This window comes from Bemisia tabaci, chromosome 6 (genome assembly GCF_918797505.1).
Source record: "Bemisia tabaci chromosome 6, PGI_BMITA_v3".
Lineage (NCBI taxonomy): Eukaryota > Metazoa > Arthropoda > Insecta > Hemiptera > Aleyrodidae > Bemisia > Bemisia tabaci.
In genome coordinates this window covers 48,383,959-48,403,030 of record NC_092798.1, presented here as the reverse complement: position 1 = coordinate 48,403,030, position 19,072 = coordinate 48,383,959, and the positions used below count along the sequence as shown (strand labels likewise).

General features: G+C 39.0%; 1 protein-coding gene across 1 annotated transcript in view; it reads right to left on the bottom strand.

Moving 5' to 3' along the window:
• The window catches only part of SamDC (S-adenosylmethionine decarboxylase), a 42,330-nt gene extending 25,615 nt beyond the window's left edge, over positions 1 to 16,715 (bottom strand). The window contains exon 1 of the mRNA XM_019042842.2: positions 16,495 to 16,715. Within this exon, the coding sequence (XP_018898387.2) occupies positions 16,495 to 16,610 (116 nt within the window). The 5' untranslated portion in view covers positions 16,611 to 16,715. The remainder of the gene's footprint in view (positions 1 to 16,494) is intronic.
• Between the last annotated feature and the right edge of the window lie 2,357 nt (positions 16,716 to 19,072).

Sequence of the window (19,072 nt, the reverse complement as noted above, 5' to 3'; positions counted from 1 at the left end):
ATCGTTTACATATACTTTTTACGAGAAAAACCGGGACATGGCGTTTACCGGTGGAAGGGACCTAACTGCATTCCGAGGTTGCAAAATTGTCGCGGACAATGGAGATGTTGCATGTGTGAGGAATTTGCGATTTGACTGTTGATTCCTATGTAAAAGTTTGCGAGAAACACGATGGTGCCACTGGTTTTCCCTGAAATCAACTCCCAAGCTCAAAAAAAGCTCTCAAGTTGAGGCCAAAATGGAGGGGATATCCCACGCTATCCTGAGAGTCCACCTCTACATCAAGACAAACTCTCCATGCAAAGATAGGGAGCAAATACATTAGCAGGGTTGCCGTGTTTTCAGTTCTAGAGTCCACAAATAAAGTGGCAGCTCTGTCAATGTACATAGGTTGTCCCAAAAGTACTGCACGTTTTTTTCTTATTGACGAACGGTAGTAGATATCAAAATGCGGTTTGTGTAGTCTTAAAGACCGGCCAATTACCGATAAAACAAGACAAATCCGAGCTCTCTAAGTCAAAAAATGACCAAGTTACAGCGTTTTGAAAATGACTTGTAGAGGGGACCCCTACGGGATTTTCAGCTTCTTTTTTGGAAAAAAACAAAGAGTTGATTGTTTTTTTTTTTTTGGACAAACGGTAGCAGATATCAAAATGCGGTTTGTGTAGTCTTAAAGACCGAGCAATTACCAATAAAACAAGACAAATTTGAGCTCTCTAAGTCAAAAAATGACCAAGTTACAGTGTTTTGAAAATGACTTGTAGAGGTGACCCCTCCAGGATTTTTAGCTTCTTTTCTGGAAAAAACAAAGATTTGATTGATCAAAAATTCTACAGAGAAATCGTCGCGATCGAATGAAGTTGGTAACATGATATCAGCCCGGACCTTGCTCCCTGCGATTTTTGGTTATTTCCTACGTTGAAAAAGGGCTTAAGAGGCAGGAAGTTTAACTCCATCAACGAGATGAAAAGAGCTGTTGAAACTTTCTTAAAGAACATTAGACAAGAAGAATTCGAAAAAACCATCTTTGAAGAATTGGGAAGAACGGTTGCGGCGCTGTGTGGCAAGTGATGGAGGGTATTTTGAGAAGGAAACTAGTGTCCAGTCATCCAGTGAAGAAGAGTAAATGCTAGTAATCTTGGTAAGATTCTGCAAAATTGATTTAATAAAACCACTTGAATCCTTAATTCTTTGTTTTTTTCCAGAAAAGAAGCTGAAAATCCCGTAGGGGTCCCCTCTACAAGTCATTTTCAAAACGCTGTAACTTGGTCATTTTTTGACTTAGAGAGCTCGGATTTGTCTTGTTTTATCGGTAATTGGCCGGTCTTTAAGACTACACAAACCGCATTTTGATATCTACTACCGTTCGTCAATAAGAAAAAAACGTGCAGTACTTTTGGGACAACCTATGTATTTGTTCCCTATCTTTGCATGGGGAGTTTGTCTTGATGTAGAGGTGGACTCTCAGGATAGCGTGGGATATCCCTCCATTTTGGCCTCAACTTGAGAGCTTTTTTTGAGCTTGGGACTTGATTTCGGAGAAAGCCAGTGGTACCATCGTGTTTCTCGCGAACTCTTACATAAGAATTAACAGTCAAATCGCAAATTCCTCACACATGCAACATCTCCATTACATTTTTTACAAGAATGAACCTACGAGATTTTCGTCTTTTTTCTGATTTTTGCATGACATCAGAGGAAAAATCGTTGAAAGTCTCAGTTGGAGATGCTCAAGATTCTCTCGGTAAAAATACAGTTCTCAAGGGGAAATTTGGCAACACTGCCGTGCTAAGCAAGAACGCCGTAAGTCCATCGAGATTTTCCCGCGTTTTCTGGAATTTGACACTTTATAAAATAAAAACTGTTTAACCCATGCACCTGAAATTTTCAGGTTAAGTTTCTGACAGTATTTGCGAAAAAAATCTGTAAAAACATTGTCCCAAGGTGCCCAAGTTTTTCTGCTATGATACGTTGTTTCCAAAAAATTGAAAATGGCGTTTACGGCGTTTTTGCGTTGCACGGCAGAACACTGAAAGGTAGTTACGTTTTTGCATGAAAGATACGACGATATAGGGGTTCTCTTGGTCAGGGCTGCCACAGAATTTAAAAAATTAAATTCCCTGACACAACACATTTTGGTGAGATTCCCTGACGATTGAAGAATTGCCAGATGGTTCATCAGACATTTAGGAATAGTTTTCAAAAAAAATTTGTTCGAAACGTCAAACCCAACATGAAATGCAGTTACGTTGACTCCACTGGAAAAAAAGTCGCTTGGATCTAGAATCCAGACTCTTGAAAACAATGACAAGAAAATTTACTCTTGATTTAATGGGATTTTTGCTTGAATCAAAAGGAAATCCGCTTAAATTAAGAGGCTTGGTTCTCAATTTAAGCAAAAATCCGCTTGAATCAAGAGTATTTTTTCTTGTCAATGTTCTTAAGAGTCTGGTCTCTAGATCCAAGCGACTTTTGTTCCAGTGTCTGATTAAATCCGTTCATTTCGCAACTTTTGCATGTTGATCTTACGACTTTATTCCATAGACGCTTCGCGAAAACTCTCGATTTTTCCGGTCAGGACCGGAAACCGCTTCGACGAACACCCATGACACACATCACGCATGTGATGATATCCGCGCCTCAACCTTTGACACACCTGATACGGGTCTCTTTCAACTTTTCGCGACGCGGATGGCTATATTGCCCCCCCCCCCCTTCCCATTGCGCCTGGATTGTGGATAAATTCGCAAGAAGACGTTCACACTCTGACTTTGTTTTTCGCCGCTTTGGTGATAAGATAACACCGCCAGGTGGAGGCGGGTGAGGGAGGAGGGAAGTTCGCGAAATCTCTATCCCGTAATGAAAGTTACCGAACGGGAAGAAACGTTACCGCTGATGTTAGTTACGCGTAAGTTACGTAATCCGAAGACGGTATCTTTCGGGAGAAGCCGCGATTTCACGGGACGCCAACGACGCGAGGGGAGCCGCGCAGCAGATTCGCGCCAGTGGCGTGGCGTGTTTTGCATATCGACGGTGCAAGTCGGCAATCACATAACTCGGTTTGCGACGTCGCAGACTTCCTGTCATACTTTATTTTTTAAACAGAAAACTACTCAACGGCAATTCTTTAAAACTTCCGTGATTATTCTTCTCTGTGCAAAGAAAATTCTGCAAAAACACCAAGGAATTATGTCAATTTGTTCTCCTTTCAAAAAATAACATAGAGGCGGAGATTTTTAGACACCGCAAACGAGTTAGGTGTTTGCCGACTTACACCGTCGATATATCGATTGTTCTGTCATTTAAACCTATGGAAAAGGATCGATAAACACGGTGTTCGCAGCGAACACCTTAATAATCGATTCTTTACCATAGGTTTAAATGGTAGAACAATCGATACATCGCAATTCACGCCACGCCACTGATTCGCGCGATCGGGTGCGATGATTTTATGATCGACGGCCCAAGTCTGAAACCACGTATCTCCATAGCGATATTGCGAAATTTCTGCTCCTACTTTATTTTTCTCGAGTAAAACAGGCCAACTATTTACCTTGACATCTGCACAGAATATTCTGCTGACGCAACGAAAAATCAAGGAAGTTTTCAAAAAGTTACGTTGACTAGTTTTTCAGGGAGAAATTAAAATACGACAGGAAGTCTGCAACGCCGAAAACGGAGATATGCGGTTTCGCACTATAGACATCGAAATGAGTTTTCACCGGTAGTAAATGGTCATCGAGATATCTGACAAGTTTCGCTAAAATGCAGATTGCACTTTAGATTATTGGCACAAAATAAACGGATGCACAATGCCAATAAGAGGTACGTTTTTGGTCTAAATTTTGCAATGAGGAGGTACGTTTTTGGTCTAAATTTTGCAATGAGGAGTATACAACTATTTCTAGCTCATCCATGCTAACAGTTATCTGCATCGGAACACTAACGGCATATAGGTTGTTCCTACACTGCACTGAGTCAGAAACCATAGTCTTTTGATGCAACAAATGGTCAATTCCAACTATTTCTTCTCGAAAAAATGTGATATGCGAACCCGAAACTCAAAAACAAAGCTGGAGGTATCCAAACGCAAACTTATTCATTCAATGAATAGGAAAACCGCACGCCCTTGGTAAAAATTGGCAGTAGAATCTGTGTTCCAAAATACCATAGACCTACGGCCGGCTGTAATATTTCCAAGGGCTTCTATAGCCGGCAACACGCTTTCTTATAGCCTTTTATAGCCGATGGCGGTTAAGCAACAGCCTGGCGATAAAGTGTATGCTAAACGTTACTAATTAATTACGGATGCTAGGACTTGGTGAGTTTTTGGACTACCCCTCTCTTTTTGGGCCCTAGTATCTTGATTTATTTTGCGAGGAAAGCTCCGTACTTTTAAAGGATGCCTGCCATTCCTAACATGTTGGAGCGCCTACAATTTCGTATGATACTGTGCAACATCTCTATTGTGAAATAGTTGCTTCAAGGGCCGTGGTACGCTTCACCGCTGCGCGGCGGGCGGGCAGCCAGCGCGGAACGCGCATTGGCGCCTTCAAACCTAACAGGGATACTTCACGCATTGCGCAATGCGTGAAGTATCCATGTTAGGTTTGTAGGCGCCAGTGTGCCGCCGCTCCGCTTTGTGTTAGGCTCTAATATTTAATCTCGTGGAGTCAGCGTTTTTCAACTCATGACTTTGAAATGTTTGCACACTCTGTATGGATTATTCTCATTTTAATTGATGAAAAAAAAAAAAAAAATAGGTAGTAAAGGAAAATATAATGTGCGTTTTGTAAATATTAATGTGATTCCGTACAAACTTAAGGATTTACAAAGCACACAAATTCCTACACAATTTCTCATAGCCTTTTAAAGCCGATGGTGAAAAAGCAACAGCCAGGCGATAGGAACTATAGCCCGGCTGTATAATTTTTTATCGCTTCGTGTAGCCCGGCCGTATGATTTTTTCCACTTTCTACAGCCAGCTATATGATTTTCTATTGTCTTCTTCAGTCGGCTATAAGAGCTCCTATGGTATTTTGAAACGCAGCTCCTACCGCCAATTTTTACCAGGGGCTCAATTACCGCGTTCAGATACACGAATTTGAGAAAGGCATCAAAATAAAATCGAGATGTTGCGCACATTTTGCTGACAAACTATAGCTTCAGGCTAATTTTTTTTTTTTTTTTTTTTTTTTTTTTTTGCCAAAAACGGATAAGTGATGCCAATAGGCACATTTTGAACTACGTTTTGCCAAGGCTAGAAGCAGATTGAATTCAGATTATACCGACGAGATTTTTTGGGAATATCGTCTAAAATAAGCTTTGGCTCTGTTTCTTGCCAAACTTCAAGAGTGAAACGAGTATTTCAGCATTTACTAAGTATCTCTATGTTAGCTTACTCCCACCCCAGGGTTGCCACAGAATTTAGAAAATGTAATTCCCTGATTTCCCTGACACATTTTGGTAAAATTCCCTGACAATTGAAGATGTGACGGTCGGGTAAGAAGGCATAATTGAAAATAGTTTTCAGGCAAAATTTGTTGTTCGAAACCTCAAACCCATTCTACCTAGAAAGCAAATGAAGGTGATTTAACAAATTTTCCCTGGCATTTTCGTCATTTTTGTCATTTTCCCTGACATTTCCCGGTTTTCCCGATTTTCACTGACTGTGGCAACCCTGCCACCGTGCATTAACTTAAAACATGTTTATCTCGACAAACGTCGATGACGAAAATTGTAAATTGAAAATCGCGCGGTCTACTTCTCGCTGCCTGCGCCCTGTGGAACCGTGGATCAAAAATTTCCACTGACATAACACGATCGACGAGCGGGGGGGGGGGGGGGATAACGAAAACAATAAACACCGGAAAAGCTTGTAAGCTCAGGCTGAAAAGTTGAATCACCGCTGATGATCAAGACCCTGGTGTCAAGCATTCATTCTGAAAAGAGAATTTGGACGAGAAAATTTCATTGCTTTAGAATACGAAAGTGATTGATAAGCTGAGCTTACAGTACTCTTTACTCTCTTATCTGCGATGGAAATTTGGAGGAAAATACAGTTAGAATAAAACTGAGAAAATTTACTGCTTTGTGACGTCACAGTGGGCATTCCCCATATAAAAACGTGTTTTTTTCAGCAGGCTGGTGCTGGATCATGATGACATGACCTGTTGTGACCATGCTGTTCTCCGGGACTTTTCAAGAACTTGTCACTTACAACGGGGGATTCCACTCTCTGAAAATCTTATCACCTACCTAATCTTCGTTTTTCCGAGTCCTAAGTAATAGACACTCGTCCGTACGCACGATTAAGGCGGTAAAAAAGTTACATATTAAACATGGAACATTTAAACAAGTCATGAGTCATGTATTATGTTGTCTGATGTTAGACTGGGGCAGCAAAGAAAAGGGAGAGTGGCCAGAGACAAACATGTTTGAGAGATCCTGTATTCGGCTATTTAGAGCTTCATTTTGACTTTCCCTCAAAGAAACAATAATGGGCAGTAAATTGTCTTCGAATTTTCTAAGGGGTCTCATTTTGTTTCTAAAATTAGCCGGTTAGTACTGTTGATTTTTGTCTCGGTCGGTGAAAAACCGAGGATAAAGAAAAGATTGAAACGCTAAGTGGTGATCCGCAGTCAAGCCATCAATATTCATGATCAAAAGCAGAAAATATCACCTGCCGTAACGAGAAGCGAAAACCTTTATATGGACGGATTTAGCCAAAATAAGTCTAACTACATTGCGCGTTGCCTAATTTTCTCTCATTTGTGTTTTTTCAGTAAGTAAACCAATATACAAAAGAAAAAATCTAACAATATGTACAGAAATCGCCATGTGCGCTTCTTGACTCGGTCCAAAAATATCCTTTAACTCGAAGAGAGCAGGAGAAATCGAACGATTTCTTGTTAATTATGAGGTCACTTCAGGACTCTTGATCCACTTTACTGAGTTCTGCCCTGTTGAAAAATTGTTCACTCTAAAATACACCAAGAATGATTGAAAAGGCCGCATGTCGGTCTCAACAACGTTGCAACTTTCCTACCAAATTTCACACAAATAAGGGATAGCTGAAAAAAATTCTGAAAAAAATTCTGAAAAAAATGCTGAAAAAAATTCTGAAAAAAATTGCTGAAAAAAATTCACTGAAAAAAATTCTCGGCGTTTTTACCAAGGTCCGTTGGTACCTTTACCATCTCACTTTTTTTTTACCAATTATTGGTAATTTTACCAAGACAGACTGGTAAGCTTACCTAAAAACCGGTATTTTTACTGTTTTTTCCGGTAAGAATACCACTTTTATTGGTAATCAATTCCCGGTAACTTTGCCATTTTATCTCGGTAATCCTACCACAGTCGATAAAAAATATTGGCGTTTTTAGCAAGGTCCAGTAAAATTACCGAGACAGTTCAATCATTTTACCGAGATTTCTCGGTAAAATTACCAATTCCATAAAGGGTAATTTACCAAGAAAAAACTGGGATCAATAGAACCCTGAATTCTTGGTAATTTTACCCTTTTCATATAGTAAAAACACCGAGATTTTTTTTTTCAGTGTAATTTTTTCATTCATACAATTTCACAGGATTTTTTCCCAGTTTATCATGTGATAATCTTCAATGGTTTCACGCAAAAATACTGGGTATCTTTGGATCAAATAAAATTGGAGCGGAAATTTTAAACACTGCGCAGTGAAGGTACGTGATTTTGTCTAGTTAATGCGCCAAAATATTGCACAGGCTTAACTCGAGCTAATTTTGGAGGAATTTCCTAGTATTCGTGAATTTGAAAGCGTTCTCATCACAAAATGTTTGAACTGCTCACTACTGGAGTTCACAAATTAATGAGGCGCTCTTAATGTCCGCGCGGAATTGTTTCAATCGTTTTCAGTGGCGTGGCGTTGATTGCGATGTATCGATTGTTAAGACATTTAAACCTATGTTAAAGAATCGATTATTAAGGTGTTCGCTGCGAACATCCTGTTTATCGATCCTTTTCCATAGGTTTAAATGGCATAACAATCGATATATCGCAAAGCACTCCACGCCACTGATTGTTTTAAAAGTCGTGAAAATGAACTTCCTACCCATGAAGTTATGCAAACGGTCGCATTATGTCCCCCATCGCCTAAATGGAACTGTAAATCACTGTCCGAAAATTGCTTGTTCCTTATTTCCCCCAAAACCGTGTATGTATGTATATTTGATCCATTTTAAACAACACTGAAACAAAATTTTGTTGCGATATTACTTCGACTTAAAGCGTAATTTTTTGTCCATGAAATTGGGTTTTTTTAAAGTTTAAAAAAACGTTGTTTTGTTAGCGTTTTTTAAACTCAACGCGATGACAGAGCAACATTTTTTTAACTAAAAAAAAACCAATTTTTTTTTAAAAGAATCGACGCTTTAAGTCAGAATAATATCCCAATAATTTTTTTTTCAGTGAACGGTAAGAAGCTCTGGAATTTTTGCCCGGTTTTTGGAGGTGTTTAGCTAGGTACCTATACATGTTTGATTAAACGGACCGCGTTGTGCACAAATAAACCAACTAAATTATTTAAAAAAAATCGATTCAAGAGTAATTATTGTAAGCTTGAATACAAATAGTTGTGACTTTTCTCCAACCAAAATTCGAAGTCGAGAGAAAATACGTCTTCAGGAAATATTGGACTGCATTTTGCAATTTGAAACTATAAATTCTGCCTCTCCTGGAGGAACACTTACGTGCATAGGGAAACTAATGGCACATACGTTGTTTTTAAACCGGGCTAGAATTTATGGTTCCAAATTGCAAAATGCAGTCTAATTAGGGTTGAAATTCTTTTTTTTTTTTACTGGCAAGCTAAGGAAGAACGCCATATGGACTACATTTTGCAATTTGGAACTATAAATTCCAGCCCGGTTTAAAAACAACGTAAGTGCCATTAGTTTTCCTATGCACATACGTGTTCTTCCAGAGGAGCCAGAATTTATAGTTCCAAATTGCAAAATGCAGTCCATATGAGCCTTCGGACGTTGCCGAATTTCCTCCGTTGAGACACTTTTTCCGGGGACGTGGACACTTTTATCTTTATTTTTCATAGGATTTGATCAAATGTGTCTGAAAATGTCAAGGAAAGATATTCACAACTTTCCTCAGCCATAAATATTTTATCACAGACAAGACGAGATTCGAATGTTCATACTGCGTGTTTCCTTAGCACTGCAGTTAGACTGATGTAATTACTCTCATGATGTCTAGGGCCCGGAAAAATCCGGATTTACTAGAGAGGAAAATATATCCGTTTAACTCGGAGAACTCGTCCGGGACTCTGTCAAGAAATCAGCCTCACAACCCGCGAAATTCTCCTCTTTCTCCCCCAGAGACCATTTTGTTTTGTTTTAAAATTTGACCATCCACGTTTATTCGGCAGTAAAAAATGGTTCTTAAGTTGGAAAAATTCTTTCATCTGCCCTAAACTCCTATAAAAATTCCGAAAAATCCAGGAGAAAGTGAAAGCAAACCCTGGGTTCTCATACGGGAGTCACCTTAAAATTTCAGGGAATAAAACACAGCAAGAATTCTTGACAGTAGGACCTGGACTAGCCTTTATTTTCTCCTTTTTCTCCCTCCGATTTCCACGTGGCCCAAGCTTTGACCGAGAAAAAGACCAATTTTCAAGCCTTCCCTGGGAAATTTTCCAGCCTTTCCTTGTCACTTGCCTCGGGGGCAAACGACAAGGAAAGAGTACGGTTGGGCGAAATTACGATTATTTCTGGCTGGAGTGAGGAAGGCTGTCGTGATACCAAAGAGAGCAGTAAGTGTCAAATTTTCGAAATCGAGTTTTCTTCAAAATTTAACTAATTTATTTTTGATGAAATCACTGAGATAGTTAAAACGGCAAAATTAATTTTAATTGTATTAAAACAAGACATATGAGAAAGCCGTAAGTGCGCAAAAAATGCAGTTTCAAGCAAAACAGCCGCAAGTGATTTTATACCTCCAGAGAGCCAATTAAAACAGTGCTTTCAAGTAAATTGCCGCCCTTTCCTGCCAATCTCTAGCCTGAAAATGTGTTTGTTGTGTGTCCAAAATGCAATGACGAAAGTATGCAGAGGATACAGCACACTGGAAAAAAAAACACATTGGATCTAGAGTCCAGACTCTTGAAAACATTGCCAAGAAAAAATACTCTTGATGTAATCGGATGTTTGCTTGAATCAAAACGAAATCCGCTTAAATTAAGAGGCTTGGTTCTTGATATAAGCTAGATTCTGATTGAATCAAGAGTACTTTTTCTTGTCGATGTTTTTAAGAGTCTGGACTCTAGATCCAATGTGTTTTTTTTTCCAGTGCACTTCCGGCTGTCTTGCCTAACATGAAAATGAATAATACCCTTTTTATGTGATTGAAATAAAATTCGTCGATTTTCAATCTTCCAAACGATTTCTAAGAGTCTTTCCGACTCGAATTGAGGCAAATTGACAAAGAACGGAGGCTTCTTTTAATAACATTTTCCGATCAGAAGCTTCTGAGCCCGTATTCTCGTTATGCACTTACTGCTCTCTTCGCTATCACGGCAGTACTGCCAGTCGACCAGTAATTGAAAACAAGTGCGCCTACATTATTTTGTTTATGCAACACAGACAATCGTCGAGCAAGTATAGTTGCATCCAGGCCTTGCGTTGTCATTAGCATCTTCCGCGGCTCGCCCTCGTAACACCGGCGTGCTTTGCGATATATCGATTGATCTGCCATTTAAACCTATGGAAAAGGATCGATAAACAGGGTGTGCGCAACGGACACCTTAATAATCGATTCTATATCATAGCTTCGAATGGGGAAGTATCGATAGTCGCTCATTCACGCCTCGGTATTGCGGCCAATGATTTTCTTTTAAAACGCGACGATTTCCTTCCCCTTAAGGTGATTCGTCAAGCTCAAAAGACGTGTTCGAACTGGCGTGCGATGTATCGCAACTTTTAGGTAAAAAATCTCGCGGCAGATTTTGAATTTTTAGCAAAACAAAAGACGATAGCTCCTGCGCATGAGCATAAAAAATCATTCTAAACCCAAAAATTGGCAAACTTCAAAGAAATGAGAGCAGAATAGTGTTAGGAAAAAATCCTCGCATTCGACACGGAAATCGATAGCTGAATCGAATGCGAGGTTTTTTTTCCTAACACTATTCTACTTTCATTTCTCCGAATTTTGCCAATTTTCGGGTTTAGAATGATTTTTTATGCTCATGCGCAGGAGCTATCGTCTTTCGTTTTGCTAAAAATTCAAAATCTGCCGAGATTTTTTACCTAATAAAAGATGCGATATATCGCACGCCAGTTCGAACACGTCTTTTGAGCTTGACGAATCACCTTAACTCAGGCTTGCCACAGAATTTGGAAAAAGAAATTCCCTGACATTTCCCTGCTGTCCCTGACACATTTTGGTAGGGTTCCCTGACAATTGCAGATAGGGCAAATGGTTAAGATGACATAACTGAAAATAGCTTGCAGGCAAAACTTGTAGTTCGAAACCTTAAACCCCCATTTAAGAAAGCTAATAGAGGAGATTCAACAAATTTCCCCTGACATTTTCGCCGTTATCCCTGACTTTCCCGGTTTTCCCTGACTTTTTAAAATTCCCTGACATTTCCCGGTTTTCCCGGTATTCCCTGACTGTGGCAACCCTGCTAACTACCAATTCATGCACGGAGGCAAGTCTTCGATTTTTCCTGGCCTAAATGGACGATTGTTGACTTACAGTCTCTCCGTAAATAATATGGTTCCAGTTTGTGGCGGGAAGAAAATCGATAACTGGCGGACTTCTGCGGCCTTTCGGTATATTTTTTGACAGTAATATGTGTTTTCACGCGGTAGGGTCGTTCTGGGGCGGAATAAACGTCACTTTGAATCGCTAGTTACTCAGAAAAAAAGGTTGCCCTACTCTCTGCAGTTGTAGCTGTCAATCGTACATTCAATTACACTTCGTCCAAATCCAAATCATCATATGAGCTCCATTCAATCGCACCGATAAAAACGACTCGGCCAATTTAATTGCATCACAGGACGTGAATAACGTGTTGAAATGTTTAAAGTTTCGATGTTACGTGGATTCTTACGGCGAACTGCCTTTTTGATGCTTAAAAATTGGAATTTCGGAGCGTCAGTTTTCACAGAAGATACATTCAGACTAGTTTTACATGAAATCATTGATGCCTCGATTTCTTCAAAAACTTCACTTATGCGTCTTGTCCTCCAAACCCTTCAATTAAACCGCGGAAAATCGAGACTTGACTGTATTTTTCCCCGGACGATAAAAATAGCCGTTTAATCGAGATCCCTCCACGAAGATATAATAACAGCCTACTCTTAACCGTAAGAGAAAATCGACGGTGTAAGTCGGCAATCACATAGCTCGGTCTGCGACGTCGCAGACTTCCTGTCATACTTTATTCAGGGTTGCCACAGAATTTGGAAAATGAAATTCTCTGACATTTCCCAGACACATTTTGGCGAAATTCCCTGACAATTGAAGATCTGACTGATGGTTAAGAAGGCATAATTGAAAATATTTTTCAGGCAAAATTTGTTGTTCGAAACCTCAAACCCATTCTAGAAAGCAAGTGAAGGTGATTTAACAAATTTTCCCTGACACTTCCCGGTTTTCCCTGACTGTGGCAACCCTGCTTATTTTTTAAACGGAAAGCTACTCAAAGGCAAATCTTTAAAATTGCCGTGATTTTTTTTCTCTGTGCGAAAAAAATTCTGCAAAATCATCAAGGAAATGGTGCCGATTTGTTCCCCTTTAAAAAAATAACATAGAGGCGGAAATTTTCAGACACAGCAAACGAGATATGTGATTGCGGACCTACGCCGTCAAAATGCCACACTGGGAAAAAAAAACACATTGGATCTAGAGTCCAGACTCTTGAAAACGTTGACAAGAAAAAATACTCTTGATTCAATCAGATTTTTGCTTAAATCAAAAGGAAATCCGCTCAAATTAAGAGGCTTGGTTCTTGATTTAAGCAAATTTTCGATCGAATCAAGAGTACTTTTTCTTGTAGATGTTTTTAAGAGTCTGGGCTCTAGATCCAATGTGTTTTTGTTCCAGTGCGAGTTTCGAGATATCGTGGGAAAGGATTGTCCGCCAGCCTGGCATCAATTTCATAGACTTGCGCGTCTTGACCTCTCGGTACATTTGGGCTTTTGTTCGCTCCTCGCGATAAATTGTCCGTCGACAACTATGATTGATGAACCCATGGCTGACCCCTGCCGCCGCCTACCCGTCTGGTTTTTAGCATGCTTCGCCGGTCCCCGAGACCTCCAGTGTCATCGCAAGCGCGGCAAAAATCGATGGATCGCCAAGTTGAGAAAAAGCTCGAGCTATTAAGCCCAGTCTCCGCGATCAAGATAGAAACTAAAGATAAGGCTAAAAATCTATGGAAAGGCTAATATTAAGCCCATTCCCCGCGATAAAGATAGAAACTCAAGATAAAGCTAAAAATCTATGGAAAGGCTAATCATGCCGCGAGGCCGCGAGTTCCGATAAATTCCTTCATTCAGCATTTCCATTTTCAGGGTTGCCACAGAATTTGGAAAATTAAATTCCCTGACATTTCTCTGATTTCCTTAACACATTTTGGTAAAATTCTTTGACAATTGAAAAAATACTGGATTTTTAAAAGGGCATCGTTAGACATACGCAAAATTTGTTGTTCGAAATGTCAAACCCACTCGAAAACGCAAATGAAGGGGTTTTGACGGTTTTCTCTGACATTTTCGTCATTTTCTCTGACCGTTCCGATTTTTCCCGGACTTTTTAAAATTCCCTGATAATTCCCGGGCTTCCCTGACTGGCAACTCTGCATTTTGATGGTGAGAACAGAGCTTTGAGGGGATTCGTCCCGAGTTAAGGGAGGCAAAATTCCGTGAAATTTTTTTTGAGCTAAAGAAAAACGTCGTATAAACATTCGAGAGTTGTCAAATTTCCCTCGATAAAACGTGTATTTTTGACATAATTCCTACATATTTGTCCTTAACATTTTCAGATATTATAGATTAAATTGCGTGCGAAATTGTCAGAACATTTTGAAAAATGATATTCATAATTTCCCCAGTAAGTTCGGTTTTTATCGGAGAAAACTTGGCAACGTCTGGTGGCTCATACGGTGTTCTTCCTTAGCACGGCAGTTTTAGAGGTAAGCAAGTATAAATTTTTTTGATTTCGAATAAGACGCGAAAATCTCTTCGTACGAGTGTACTGCCATGCTAAGGAAGAACGCCGTATGAGCCTTTAGACGTTGCCAAATTTCCTTTGATTAAATACGAATGTTTAGGGAAATCTGTGAATATTGATCCTCCAATTTTTCGAGGAATTTTATTCGCTATCAGATCTACATTAAAAAAGAGAAAATATTCATTATTATCCTTGAAAATGGACATTAAATTGGAGGAAATTTAGCAACTCTCGAATGTTCATACGGCGTTTTTCCTTAGCACGGCAGTGTACAAAGTTGAACTTCCACTCTTACACCCTCCCCCGGGGGTATGATCTGAGCACGTGACGCCTGACAAAACTTGAGTGACATGGACGATAAGAGAGCATTTTTCTCAGAAATTACATGAGAAATTCTGATTACAAATAAGAGCTTGAGGCCTAGACACTTCGTTAAAATCACACTGATTAGAGAAAAAATCGGGTACGATTTTCGTCAGTTTTGAATCGATGGTGCAAAACTTACGGAGAACTTTCCCTGGAAGAGAGAAAAAAATCCACAGGATCGAACCGAAATTCCTCGAGAAGGTCAATTTTTACATTCAAGACCTCCTCTGTGAGAAATTTCCTCTCTTCAAACGCCCCCTCTCCTAACAATAACGTTTTTTTTTACTATAACACTAGTAGAGAGAAATCAGGGTGTCTAGTTTTACTTCATTTTGAAAAATCCTGATTTTTCCTGATTTTTGACTGCTAAATCCTGATTTCATAATTTATCCAAATCCTGATCAAATCCTAATTTTTTGCGGAGAAAAATTGGCGAATGTAACTTCACAAAAATAGCTCGATAAAAAAATCCGATGGGACGGCCAACTTTCCTCAAATCCTGATTTTACGACCGATTTTTCCTCAAATCTTGATGAAATTGGGATTAAATCCTGATTGACCTCAAATCCTAATAGAATCAGAAAAAGTGACGCCACAAGTAACGCCAAACCACTTCTCTGTGAGAATCATCCAAGAGTATTATTATTTTTTAAAAAGGGCATGTGAGAATTCTTGCACCCGATACATTTACAGCTCCTCAAGCAAATTCCTTTAAAATTTCTCCTCAGCAAACCTGCAACTTGTTGCCACCATTTCTGGGAAATTAACTCAAGTATCATCTGATTTGATCTTACACATCAGGGTACTTATACCTCATAGAAGCATTCAATTCATAATTGAAGTTTTTCTTTTTCTCATTTGTAAATTTATTTAATTGTTTCCCCTTCACCAGAACCAAATAAGGTTTCCAAAGCAAACAGATCTTGTGCCGATTAATTTATTTTCATTTACTGGAAATTGGGCAACGATGGCAAGGTACCACAAAAATATTAAAGTAAAAACTTGGGCTAAATTTACTGAGTATTTAAAAGCCATTTTACTTTAAAAACGATAAAATAGCTCAAAATTAGTCAACATGAATCTTCGACATTGACCCTTTACGGTCAAGGTAAAAAATATGAGCTGAAGGACAAGGTTTTCTCCAGCAGATTGAACTTCATAAACCCTGCAATGCAAAGGCAGAGACTGACTGAGAATAGAGCAGCAATGCGCGAACAAATAAAAGTTGAAAAAATCTGTGATTCTCATACTTCTAGAACTAAAAAAGAGAAACATTTTCTTGTTGATATCCAAGTTACCTAGGTGAGAGAAACTCTGCATATTTGCAGCCGAACAGCATCCATGGCATGCTCGGTAACATAATGGGCAATATTAACTACTTGCAAAGATAATTTTAAAATCCTGTGCGATAATCAAATTTACAGTTTGGAATTCATAGATTACGTAGTCTTCCTCTTCATGTTTAAGTCGCTATTTACTAGACTGAGCAGAATGAGAGTGTATCAATACGAGAATCTTGTTGAAGTTAATGCAACTAGAGATTCATGAAAAATGTAAAATGGTGAGGGAAAAGATCTGAGGAGGAACTGAAAAAGGATGCTTGAAAAACGAATGTCCTTTCAACGTTGGGTAAAAAAGTTGTGTCAGTAGGTTCGTATTCATGGGGAATCAAAGATGAGCCATAAAACCCGGACAAACAAGCATAAGGGAAAAGCTTTCATATCCAAACAAAGGACCAATCCAAGCAGCAAGATCGGCGCCGTTATCTTCAAAAGAAAAGCGGCACGATCACTCCAAAATTAACGAAAATTTCCGAAAGTAAAACTACACAGCCAATCACTGAACTAAAAACCGGCCATTTTTCGGGTGTAAATAACTGGAATTCAAGCAAAGGGTGAGTCACTTACCGGGGTATGTTTCTCAAGTCCCCCGTTGGGTTCGATTCTGTTTGAGTGAACCATATCTCAAGCAACTTTTCAACACCTTCGAAATAATGATTTTCGAATGCACTCACTTCCTCCATTCTGGAGCTTGATCCTTGAAACACATCTAAAATGTCGATAAATAAGTTCAACCACTCGCGAGTAACTGAGCGGAGAACATTGGACGAAAAGCTGTAGATTCGGAGCACATGCGTTCCTGTGCAAAAATCAGCTGATAAGCGGTGCCTCTAACAAGTTGGTAAACAACTGAATAAAAGTACTAAAAAAAATTACAGAGAAACAAGCCCGCACGCGACTCAAACGGGCTTATGGTCATTACTAATACCTTAGATATTAATCTAGAATTATTATTATAATTTTTTCAATCTCGTAAAGTTTTTTAAAACACGGAGGAGAAAATTTAAGTTGCTTTAATCGTGGAGTCACAGTGCTTTTCACTCTGGTGCCGAACATGCAGAAAATCTTGTCAACCAATCAGAAGTCCTTATCTTACTTAGACTGTATGGCGCTAAAATTCAAATTTTATCTGCGGCAGTCTCCACAAGCATTTTCTACACGAAGACCTTATCTGTGGCTGAGTTTGACATCATCGTGTCGGAATCATAGAAGAATTAATTCATCAATCAGTCTGCATGCAAAAATCAAATTAATTCGCCAATTTAATGGTGGATTTGAGTTGCTAGGGTTTAATCAGAATAAATTGGTTTCCATGATAAGAGCAAAATTCAATGCAAGCCACCGTCTAGATATATTTCCGCTGTCGTCTAATTAACCACTTACAGAGAGAGGCAGTTGAAGTTCTCTCTCTGAGATGAAGGTCCAAGCGAGGATTCATGGTAATAAATAAAAAAAACAGGCCCTGAGAAAATTATTCGTATACATGAGGTTTGAAACTCATAAAAGGTAGCAGAAAATTGCAACACAGATAGGTACTTCCTGTTTGAAAAATCAGTAAATTGAAATCCCCTAGATATGACTCTACCGCTGCAGAGACCAGTCACTAGTTGCTAAATAACAAGGTGACAAAGCTATGCTCCCACATTACTGCAAAGATTGTCTGATCAATTTTTTTTGCATTTGCTAAGTGTTACTTGATCTCTTCCAGATATTTTATTCAAGAAAATCTATGTCAAGCCAAAAAGCATCTTGTGAAAATGCTGAGACAAAAGGATGTTAATTTTCACTAGACCGAAGGGCATAATCTAAAGAAATAGAGAAAAGAACCCTTTGGTAGGCTCCAAAGTGATGCCAATGCACAACTTTTCTGCACACATGCGTTTTGATTTTTGGCCTGCCATAGGCTACCCTTCCCATTGTTTGTGCATCCCCACCAATATTTGCGAATTTATGTAGCTGGTCAACACCACAAGTCTCCTACAAATAGTAGATAGTCCTTAGTCTCCGCCTACTTTTTTTGTTGCATCCACTCAGTTGAACAGCAATCGATGGCTGAAGTCGAAAAATGCACTCGTCCATCGCAATATTTTGAAATCTTTCAGTGAAATTTATTTCATTTTCACAAAAGAGAACCAACCAAAATATCTTCTTAAAATTCTCTGCAAATATTTATGAATGCGGATGGAAAATTCACACAAAATTTCAAGAAAAGCTATTTGTTCATTTTCTTTTGAAAAAATTAAAACATGAGCGGAGACTTCCAATGTCAAAATTACAGGTATGCATTTCCTGACTTCGGCCATCTGTATGCTAACTTTTAGGAAGTTTGTTACCCTACTTAATCAGTATGCTCAATTTAAATGCTCTGTCTCAAGATATTACATGACTATGATTGCACCTGATCAGACTCAAAGCAAAGTTTAAAGAGATAAGTTTAGATATCTGTTTGCTCTTCGTTCCCTGTCTTGTTAGTTTAAGACTCATCACCATGCTCCACATCTGCAAACAAGAGACAGTCAGTCCAAACAGTTTGCAGGTGACTTTTGATAGATCGCAGCAAAAATATATGATAACAGTAAAAATAAGCATTACGTACTGACTTGCTTTCAAACATCAATACTTCAACATCTTTGCTTGGAAATTTTGCCGACAAACAAGCTTGTTTTTCATGTTAAATTTTTTCAGATACTAATTACTGCGGCCTATGATTGTTGAAGTGAGGAGCGAATTTTCTTCAAAGAAGACTTTTAAAAATGTCTCTTAGTCAATTAAAAATGAACTGTAGCAAAGAGGGGGAAAAGGTACTTTAATGACTGACAATGACTTTATTTTTTGGACGATAGGTAAAAGGTAATGGTACATCATTGTTCAGCAAAATTCGCTTCATATTTTAGGCTGCTGAATCCAGAAATGACCTTGATTTCTCTTCGCTAGGCTCAGAATTTTTGGGTGATTGAATTTAACACAGCAAAGTTTGATTTCTGGAGAAAATTAAGACTTTTTTAGAAAAGACTAAACTGGTCCAGAAAAATAAAGGTCAGGTTCAGAATCATCAGGCACTAAAATCAACCTGGCCTCAATTCCTACTTTTTTGGCAGACCAACCCGTGTTGACCAGTGGAATTGGTTGAAATAGACCGACAAGC